At 55.6% G+C, this 9951-nt stretch overlaps 3 protein-coding genes across 4 annotated transcripts in view; 2 read left to right on the top strand and 1 right to left on the bottom strand.

The window, feature by feature from the left end:
* Positions 1–1789, top strand: part of Agfg2 (ArfGAP with FG repeats 2) — a 20535-nt gene extending 18746 nt beyond the window's left edge. For both annotated transcript variants that reach the window (XM_015491501.2, XM_015491502.2), the window contains 2 exons: positions 277–362; positions 640–1789. In XM_015491501.2, coding sequence (XP_015346987.1) covers positions 277–362; positions 640–699 — 146 coding nt within the window. In that variant the 3' untranslated portion in view covers positions 700–1789. The remainder of the gene's footprint in view (positions 1–276; positions 363–639) is intronic.
* A 3835-nt stretch (positions 1790–5624) lies between these two features.
* On the top strand, positions 5625–8110 carry LOC107146610 (insulin receptor substrate 2-like). Its single transcript, XM_015490711.2, has 3 exons — positions 5625–5640; positions 6040–6240; positions 6453–8110. Exons 1-3 carry the CDS (start codon positions 5625–5627, stop codon positions 7508–7510), a joined length of 1275 nt encoding a protein of 424 aa, XP_015346197.2. The 3' UTR covers positions 7511–8110.
* Positions 8111–8244: 134 nt separating this feature from the next.
* On the bottom strand, positions 8245–9951 carry Sap25 (Sin3A associated protein 25). Its single transcript, XM_015491494.1, has 6 exons — positions 9615–9951; positions 9350–9449; positions 9161–9250; positions 8921–9071; positions 8715–8812; positions 8245–8620 (listed from the first exon to the last, which is right to left on the bottom strand). The coding sequence occupies exons 1-6, from the start codon at positions 9758–9760 to the stop codon at positions 8321–8323; spliced, it is 885 nt and encodes a 294-aa protein (XP_015346980.1). The 5' UTR covers positions 9761–9951; the 3' UTR covers positions 8245–8320.

Below are 9951 nucleotides of genomic sequence, written 5' to 3'. Positions count from 1 at the left end.
TTTTTTTTTTTTTTTTTTTTTTTAAATCTTTGGTTGAATCTGAGGATATAGAATCCACTGTACCCACCCACAGACTTCTGCGTTAGTTTCCTTTTTAACCAGTAGGGGGACCAGGGGAGCAGCAGAACAGTCCTTGTCCCCTGACTGCTTTATTTCTGAATTCTGGAAGGGCCCCTCTTGCTGTCACCTTGGAATAGAGCCTTTGTCCTCCAGGACAGTGGGGCAGCAGCATGAGGGTCCAGACTTGTCAGCTGAGTTACTGCTCTTGCCTACCAGGCTCCTCCTTTGGGGACTTAGGATCTGCCAAGCTGGGACAGAGGCCACTGAGCCAGCCAGCGGGGATCTCTACCAACCCCTTCATGGTGAGTGCCCCAGTTGGCGCTGGGAACAGAATCCTTCCAGAAGGAGCTGTGCACCCTTCCTCATGGAGCTCTGTGTCGCCCAAGCCAGGGAGGAGATCAGCTATAGGGCTTCAGTTCTGGGCCCTGCCCCCTCTAGTGCACCTTCTCCCTGACTCTCCCCTTCATCAGCACAGTAGCTTCAAGAGAGAAAGGGATCCTGAAGTATATGTCTGTGTTTCTTCTATGGCCGACAACTGTTCTCCCCTAATCTAATAACTTTCTGTTGTTTTCTTTTTAGACTGGAAGCTCATCGAGTCCATTTGCCTCCAAACCTCCAACCACAAATCCATTCTTGTAGCACTGTGTCTTGGGGGCCCTCTTCCCTGCTTCCTGGGGCCCCTCTGCTCCCTAGAGCTCTGGTGACCACTTGCCTGTGGGCATCTCTATGGATTTGAGACCAGAAAGGGCCTGGTTTGCAGGGCAGGGGCCCTGGGGAAGGTGGAGGTGCTAATGCTTTGCTTGGGGCTTCCAGATGAATCTGTCTTGGGTCAGCCACCCAGAAGCTTCCTCCCTTCTCCCTCTGCCAGCTCCTTCCCAGCAGGAGGCCCAGGAGGACTGAAGGCAGGGCTGGCCTGGAGGAGCCATGGCGGTGTGTTTTTTTTCAAATTATGAATTATGAAGACAACCCTCCTCCCCTGCCCTTGGCATATACATGGAGCTCCCTGAAGACTGAGGAGGTCGCAGGCATGGCCTGGATGGCCTTCCCCATAGGACCCACGCTTGCGCCATACCCAGCTCTCCAACACTGTGCTTCTCCTGGACACTACTGCAGTGGGGAAAGCAGGGGAAAGATGAGGCATGGCAATGGTGTGGGAGGGCGGCCAGACAGCCCAGTGCCCTTGGTGCCCTGGCGGGGCCACACCTGCTTCTGTCCACTTCCTTTTTTTGCTTCCCCAGCTCATCCAGTCCTGGCACTCAGGAGGCTAGTTTTACCTGCATACTGACACATGCCCAACTCTGTCAAGCACTTTAGTTAGCTGTTGGTGTCATGTTTGGATACCAGTGTTTTATATTTATACATAGAGAGAATTTTCTAATATAGCCTATTATATATATATAAATATATGTACACATATATATGCACATACATAGACACACACCCAGCCGTGCTGCCTCTCCCAGACAGCTCTTTAACATGGGGAGTGGGAGAAATCCCCATTTGTGCCTGGACCACCAACACTGAGGTCCCAGGGAATGGGGGGAGGGCAGTCATGTGTCCTGACCACCCCAGAGCCTGGGTTTTTCCAGGGAAAGGCTTCATGCAATTGACTGGGACTTGTTTTTTTGTTTTGTTTTCCTTTCTTTTTCCACATGCCTCACCCCCTACCAAATCTCTGCACCAAAGCTCCTTGCAGGCAATGTTAGAAAGAACTGCATTTGAAAGTAAAGGAAATGGCTCTCTGGTCTTGCTTTGGGCCAGCCTGAGGGATCACAAGTCAGCCAACTGACTGATTCTTGACTTGGCTCCACCGGTCTGGACTGCCTGGGCTGATGACCAGGCTGTGTTAACGGACGACAGGACTCATGACTAGACAGAGCCAGTCCCTGTCTGAACCCGAGTCCTGTGTTAGCAAGGGGAAGGAGCATGTCAGGAGTCCAGGGACAACCCCTGTGGATATTGGGCTTTGTTGGATGTAGTGAAGGGGCAGTACCCACCAGAAGAGGCAGCTGCCACTTGGAGACGGAAGTGGACCCAATGAATACATCAGCCTCCCTCCCCACCCCCAACTGTTATCAGCCTCCACTAGAAGTTTCTACCCCAAGCTGTTGTGTCAACAGCCAGGTGTCTGGACTGTTTATGTGGTGACAAGACAGTCACTGGGTAAACATCTCTGAGGCTGAGGCCTAGGACTTGGTCTTGCTGTTTTTAACCCAAGGCCAGGAAAGGCCCCTCCCCTCATACCATTGCCCTGGAACAGCCCTTGAGCTGTCATTCTTGGGATTGCTATGGGTCTTCCACTAAGCAACAAGGAAATGTAGGGATTGGGTCATCAGTTTATTTGCTTTGCAGAATTTGCTGGAAAGACCTCTAGTTGCTGCTGTTTGCCCAGCCAGGCTTGGCCTTCTCCTTTTCCAAAAGTCAATTTCCACCCCGCCTGAGTCTGCGTCCCCACTCACCCAGCCTCTCCCCTCCTCTCTCTTGTTGGGGGTCTCCCAGGTGTACCCATCCTTTACTTCCCATGGAAATTATCTCTTCCTGCTCTCCCAGTATTTTTCTCTACCACTTGTTTATCACTCTGTCCTCCCTACTGCTGTTTCCCATTCTTTCTTTCTGCTTAGGGCCAAGAGAGAGAAGCTAATATCTGGAGCTTATTTTCCCCTTAGCTTCAGTCACCCTTTCCTAGCTCCAAAAAACACTGAGGTTTGAAGAGAGCTAAATGGCTTTCCGCCTGCGTTTCAGGCACACCATGCTGTCTCCCAGGGATTTTCTTACTGCCTTCTTGCTGTATGGGTTCTGGGCCTCCCTGCGGCCCTCCAGTCCCTCTGTCTGACATGGACTCTAGCCAGGCTCACTGTCCAGGGACAGATCAGCCCTACAGCCCAGGGCAGAAAAATCAAAAAAAGTTTCTGGGCACAGGCTGAGGCTAGGAGTGCAGCTGCTTCCCTTGGCATGAGCAGCCCCAGCCCTCCTCCATGCAGCCTCCTTCTCCAGGTCAGTGACAAAGCATGGAAAGAGCCCTGGCCTGACAAAAAATGTCTGAAATGACTGGGCTAAATTCCTCCCTGCACAGCCTCGCCTGGCGGCTGCAAATCTAAACCCTCTGTGCATAGGCAGGAGGCTGGAGTGACACACCAGCTCCTCTACCTTCTAGCCAAGTCCTCCCCTTGACACATGCCCCTGGCCAACACTGTGCCCCTGCCTTACAGTCCTCTGGTTTGGACCCAGTCTTCAGTGGGTTACCTGTGGGCAGTCCCTATGGGAGAGGGTGCAGGGGACAGCCCCCAGGATTCTCTCCAACTGGGACCCAAAAGGTGGGAGGGAGGGGCTAAATCTATGGCACTCATATTCACAGAAGAGAAAGACCCCACATGGAACTCTTCCCATTGGCTTCCTCCCCCTGGTAACAAGATTCTTCCACCGGTGTGGAACATGGCACCTGGATGAGGATACAAAGGTAGAACCCTCAGGTTGGGAGGGGCACTACTGGTGGAGCTGAGGTTCGGCCACTTTTGTCCTTGGGGAGAAACAGGGCTAGGGCAATGTTGTTGCTAGGACGACTGGTGTAGACCAGCTGGACTCCAGGCTTTTCCTGGTACCCAGCAGGCCAGCTCACTGGCATTGACTACCTCCCCTGACCTCCCACCATTGCTTGCCCACTCTCCAGGCTCTCAGATTGCTGCTGCTTCCTGTGTTATCTTTACCCGGCACTCCAGGGCTCAATGACACAATGTGGTTTGGGGCTGTCTGTGTGACAGTCACTGTGATTTCACAAGGACAGGTGTTGCAAGATGACCTGGTTGAGGGAGACCGGAAGAAGGCATGAAGAGAGCCTCCTTGGATAGGTTTGCAGCAAGCTTAGGGGAGTCCGGGTTCCCAGGCCAGCAGCACAGCAGGGGCGTGGGCCATTGAGGTGGCAGCAAGACTGGGAAGGGGAGGGGTGTGCAGACATCTTTTGTGACCCTGTCACTTCTCACATGGTGCCCACATCAAGCCTCTTGGCCTCACTGGTGCCTCTGGCCTTGAACGTAGCCCTGTTTGTATGGCTACTAAGGGATCCATCCCATACTTGCCTCTCCTTGGCCAGTATCCACCTCTGGGCAGTGGCCACTGCCTCCCACCACACCAGCTGATATGCAAAGAAGTTTCCTGACCCTGGATGGGACTTTGGCTGACCAACAGACACCTAAGCAGACCCTGCACACCTTGCCAGATGCCCATCCACCCATCCTTGGAAATGTTGGTTGGTTCCCTGCATCTTGCTCTCAGCATGGCCTTTGAAAAAGTGCTCAAGGGCCAGGTGTGATGGCATATGCCTGTAATCCCAGCAGCTTGGGAAGCTGAAGCAGAAGTTTCATGAGTTCAAAGCAAGTTGTGCTGAACAACTCAGTGAAACCCTGTGTCTAAATAAAATACAAAATAGGGGGGCAGGGGTTATAGGTAAGTGGTAAAGCACTTGCCTAGCACATGTAAGGCACTGGGTTCAAACCTCAGCACCACATAAAAATAAATAAATAATGGTATTGTATCCATCTACAACTAAAAAATATATTTTTTTGAATTTTTTAATATTTATTTATTTATTTTAGTTTTCGGCGAACACAACATCTTTGTTTGTATGTGGTGCTGAGAATCGAACCCGGGCCGCACGCATGCCAGACGAGCGCACTACCGATTGAGCCACATCCCCAGCCCCTAAAAAATATATTTTAAAAAAATATAATACAGGGCTGGGGATATGGCTCAGTGTCCGAGTGCCCTTGAGTTCAATCCCCCGGTACCCACCCCCCAAAAAAAGGAAAGGTGCTAAGGGATCCCAGTACCACACACGGCAGGCTGTCTTCTCCAGTATTCAGCTCGGAAAAGGGCCCCATTTTCAGGAAGCCCTGCCCTCTTCTGCTCAGACTGCCTTTAAGAACTAGTCTAAGAAAAAGAACCAGGTTCCCTTGTTTCTGTTCTCTATCTCAAGGAGCCCTTTCCCAATACCTTTTCTCTTTTTCTGGTACTGGGGATTGAACCCAGGGGCATTCAACTACTGAGTCACAGCCACATCCCCAGCCCTTTTATTTTGAGACAGGGTCTCGCTAAATTGCCAGATCTGGCTTTGAACTTGCAATCCTCCTGCCTCAGCCTCCAGAGATGCTGGGATTACAGGCCTGTGCCACCACTCCCAGCCCAATACTTTCTTTAACAGAAGCCACAGCTTGGCCTCTTCCCCATCAGGCCCTCAGTTTTCCCCTGCAGTAATATTGCTTGCCCATGGGAATGAGATCATGAACTCCACTGAAGTCTGATAAGGCCCCATCCTTATGAGACTTTATGTGTCACCTGGGCTTGTCTGAAGGTGTGCACTGGCCAGCACTATCCTTCCCCTGAACTGTGCAGTGGTCCTGAGAGCAGAATTGAGGCACAAAAATGTCCAACCCTCCAGCCCCAGCCAAACTTCTCAGTATGCAAAGGGCAAAGAGGACATGCACCAGGGAGCCCATACTTCTGTGAGCAGTGTCTTCAGCTGGTCCGGGTAGCATTTTGGGGGTGTGATGGTGAGGAGGGGGCTGAGAGCAATGGAGCAGCATGGAGGTGTCCCTGAGAGATGGCCTCTTTCTCTGCAGGTCCTTCGGTGGCTACTTAGGGATTCTGGGGGTTATGATCTGTGCACAAAGACCAGTCCAGAAGTCTACCTATCCCAAGACACCTCCTGTCACCCCAAACCCACAGACAGACTGAACCTGCAACTCAGAAATCAGACCAGCCCACAGCTCAGCAGCCATGGCTGTCGGGGCGATTTGCAGGAAAAAGCACAAAATCATCTCTGAATGGGAAGAGTGTACACAGGAGACCGACGCCTAGTGGTCCAGTGGAGTAATTAAGGCCGGAGGGGAGGCTGCTGTAAGGATGGCCCTCTTGGCCACCCTCTAATCGCTAGCGCCATCACCGCGAAGTCCAATCACACCCGCCTCACACATTGCTTTCGCGTAGCTCCTGCCTGCAGCAGGCGCTGCCCTTCTCCGCCCCTACAACTGGTNATCAGTAAGCGCGCGGACGCGCGCCAGCGCCACTTGATCGTTCTCTACACGCGCGACAGCAGCCTGGGCGTCGCAGCTGCCAGCGAGGCGGAGCAACAGGTGTGGTACAATGCCATGCTCGAGGTGCGCGCCGCCGCCGCCGCCGCCGCCGCGGGTGAGGCTGGAACACGGGCTGTCAAGCCCCGGGCCACCAGGAGGGTTAGGGCGGTGGGGTTGCAGACCTGGTTTATCTGAAACCTGTCCCTCTCACAGGTCAACTCCCGAAAATTCAAATATTAAGCGTTTACACGTCTCCAATTCTCTGGGGACGGTGACTCCAACCTCCCGCCCAAGGAATCCCCTGTGATCAGCCCGTTGTCCTTCCAGGTCCCAGCTCCCACGAAGACCCCGGGGCCTCGATCCTCGCACCGTTCCAGGACGTCTGGCCTGTGACGCTGCGGCCCAAGGGTCTGGGGCGAACACGAGGCCTGGGCAGCGGCGACTACCGCCTATGCCTGGGTTCCGGGTCCCTGAGCCTACTGCGGAAGCCGGGGGGCAGAGGATCCCGGGACACCCAGGGATTGTCGCCACCCGCCCTGCGCCTATCCCTGCTCAGCGTGCGCCGCTGCGGCCACGCAGACTCTTTCTTCTTCCTGGAGCTTGGCCGCTCGGCGCCCACGGGTCCTGGGGAACTGTGGCTGCAGGCACCCGATTCTGTGGTGGCCCAAAGCATCCACGAGACAGTCCTGGCCGCTATGAAGAGACTCGGAGGCAGTGGTGCCAGTGGCAGGCCTGAGCCACCGTCCAGGGATCCTCCAAAGAGCATCTCCAGACCCCCTGTCCCCCAACCTTATGAATCCCCAGCCTCTGCAGCCCAGCCAAGAGGCTTGGTTGAGAGGATGGAGCAAGCAACCCTTAAGACCTTGGCAAGGCTGGGAGTGGCAGCTTCGTACCCCAAGGAGTCCGATGGGGGTGCGGGCTACATTACTATGGGAGCCAGGAGTGACTATGAGCACATGGGGGTTAGAGAGGCAGATGGCTATGTGGTAATGGGGCCCTCAGGTCTTCCTCTCGCTGACAGCGATACTGCCCACCAGACCCTTCAAGATTGGGGAGGCACGGAGTACATGCCCATGAAGAGCTTTCCACCAGAGCGCTTTTCCTACAAGTCCAAGGCCCAGAAGCCTGCACCAGAGCATAGCGGCAAAAGGGACGGCTGGGGACCTGCAGTTGCTCGGCCCTGCTCTCTGCCGCCGTCAAAGCTGGCTGGGGAGTATGTGTGCATTAAGTATGGGGCTCCAGACTTGGTAGAAAAGGACACTGCTAGGCTGGCGCCCTCCGATGGCTACCTCAATTATGTCGACCTGGACCTGGTCCCTCCTCTAGACGCTCGTGGCCACGGCCCAAGGGCCGGCCCGCACAGCTACGCGTGCATCGAGTTCTAGAACCTCTGGGAGGCGCCAGTGAGCAGACGGGGGCACTGGCCAGCGGAAGAATGTGAAACTCGCCAAAGTTACCAATGTCCCCCATCCCGCTCATGCTTTCTAACACCCCCTACCGCGACTAAAAGGCCAAAGTCTTGACCTCCAATCTGAGACTTGCAGAGGCACTGGGTTGCCCCTTGGCCAGCTCTGTTCTTTTAAGGGAGAGAATTCCTAGAACCTCTTCTACCTCCCCCCAACCCCACACCTACCTCTTCCCCAAATTATAAACTTCTGGACTTTCTCAATTGAAAGCCTGATCCTGTTTCCCTAAAGAGTTCCTAGAGAATCAGACTCAGGTGGGCTCTTAGGCCACAGATGAAGGTTCCTGTTTGGCTTGGTGTTCCTGCACACACCTGCGGCGCCCTTAGGGCGAATTCCTGGGGCCCTAGCTCAAGAAGAATGGAAGGATCTTAAAACACCCGGCCTCCTTCTTAGTCCACCTCTCCCAGTCAAGCACAAGCCAGCAGAGCTGACCAAGTCCTTGCTTCCTATAGGTTCATCCCCAACTCTGTACTGTGGACCATCCCCCACCTATTAAAGGTACCCTGCTGGGTAACTGTCCTAGGTTGGTGGATTTCCCTGCCCCATGGTGATGGGGCAATGAGAGACAAGAATTTGAGGGAAGGACAGTCAATGCCAATGGTAGAGGACGAGAGGCCACTCCTGCCTCTATTCTGCCACCTGTCACAGGGAGCTTGTTTTGCAAACCAACAGTTTTATTGTCAACAGAACCTGCCTGGTGAAGTGGGAGGCCCACTCTGCCCCAGGGGGCTATGGACAATGGGTGTCTTGGGTCTGTGGAAGTAGTGGGTCAGTGTTTCCAGAACAGCTTTGGCTACCACTGGGGCCTAGGTGGTCAGAAACAGGAACAGGGGCTGTGCACCTGGCAGGGATCGGGGAAGTTGGCGGGGAGCTGGGTCTCGGATCCCCCTGACTCATCTGCAGCAGGCCAGTGAGGGCGATCAGTTCCGGCCCACTGAGCCAAGCAGTGGAGCAGCCCTGGGATGCAGAGGGGCAGACTGAGGGGGACATTATGGGGGGCGGCAGCAGCAGCTTCAGCGAGCCCATGTTCTGAGGAGAGAGAAGGGAAATGTTTCCTCCCAGGCTCCAAAGAAAGGCTCAGTGGGGGAGGGGTGGCAGGGTGGCAGAGGACAGTCACTCTCACCTGCTGAGGGGGCTCAGACAGGTACAGGGGTACACGCTGCCCACAGGGTAGCAGAGGGTCCAAAAGAAAGACATCTTCACAGCACATCACTGGGAGCCCTGAGGAAGAGAGCCTGCTAGGGGGGCAGCAGGGGGCTCCCAACCCAGCACCAGGATGCTATTGGAGTCTAGACCACTCCTCGGGAGCGGAAAGTACTAGGGAAGTACCTGCATCCCTGGGCGACTGCTCTTCATTCTGATGCCCTGGAGTGGGGGCCAGGGGCCTGGCAGCCCTGCCTGAGACCTCGTACATGGGCCAGAAGGAAGGATGACACAGTGTCCGGCCTGAGAAGGAGGCACCTGACCCACAGCTGGACCCCTGTGGAGCAGGAAAGTCACTGGAGCCTCAGTCCCTTCCCAGGACATCCTGCCACCCTGAGCCAGAACCACACAGTCCTCCCAACTCACCCACACCAGCCGAGGTCTTGGTTTGGCCTCATAGTTGGGGTCCCAGGGTGACAGCAGGGTCATCCTTGAGGGGGCCACCTCCCAAGCCACCTGGGGGGAAAGTGGGAGGGGGGGCAATTGAAGAGATTAGAACAGGCTCAGAGTCAGGGAGCCAGTCTTGAGGGTAGAGGCAGCCAGGCCTATGCCTACCTGGGGTTTCTGGGGACTGCTGTGTAGCCTGGCCTGGGGGTGGGGGGCCAGCTGCTGCTCTCTCCCGCTCCAGGAAAGGCCCAGGGCCTGGGGCTGCTGGCTGGGGAAGAGAACGAGATGCTTCACTCACCATCCCCTTTCCAAAAACTTCCTTGGGCTTAGTGGCAAGGCCAACTGTGCCTGATCCCAGGGGAGACTGAATTTACGGTGCTGGGCAAAGGTGGAGGGTCCCCTGTTGTGCAGGGGCCCCAGCCAAGCCCCTCACCTGTCCTGTGGGGGTGTTCCTGGCTCCCCCGGAGCTTCCTCTCCAGAGCTCCAGGCCTCCCCTTGGTCACTGCCCGCCAAGGGGCCTGGTTCCTCCTGCGACTCCTCCTTGCCTGTGCCCCATGGCTGAGGCGGCCAGGGCAACATGCTGCGTCTGGGGGAGCGCGGGGCAGCGCCGCTGTGCCCCCACGTCCGCTTCCCGCGGGCCCCGCTCGGCCTCCCTCAACCTAAAGCCGGGCCCTGTGCACAAGCCTAGGTCCACGGCCCACTTCCGAGGCCTCGCCACGACGCTTCGCCCAACGCCAGCGCCGTCTCCCTACCACGTGGCGCGCGCTCCC

This window comes from Marmota marmota, unplaced genomic scaffold (assembly GCF_001458135.2).
Source record: "Marmota marmota marmota unplaced genomic scaffold, marMar, whole genome shotgun sequence".
Classification (NCBI taxonomy): Eukaryota; Metazoa; Chordata; class Mammalia; order Rodentia; family Sciuridae; genus Marmota; species Marmota marmota.
This window is presented reverse-complemented; position numbering and strand designations above follow the sequence as displayed.

What these genes read in the sequence shown, in the direction of transcription:
- Sap25 (XM_015491494.1), bottom strand. Translation starts at nt 9,760, where the DNA reads ATGTTGCCCTGGCCGCCTCAGCCATGGGGCACAGGCAAGGAGGAGTCG. An exon ending in GGAACACCCCCACAGGACAG is followed by an intron (nt 9,450 to 9,614) that starts GTGAGGGGCTTG and finishes TCTCTTCCCCAG; the next exon opens with CCAGCAGCCCCAGGCCCTGG. An exon ending in GCAGTCCCCAGAAACCCCAG is followed by an intron (nt 9,251 to 9,349) that starts GTAGGCATAGGC and finishes CTTTCCCCCCAG; the next exon opens with GTGGCTTGGGAGGTGGCCCC.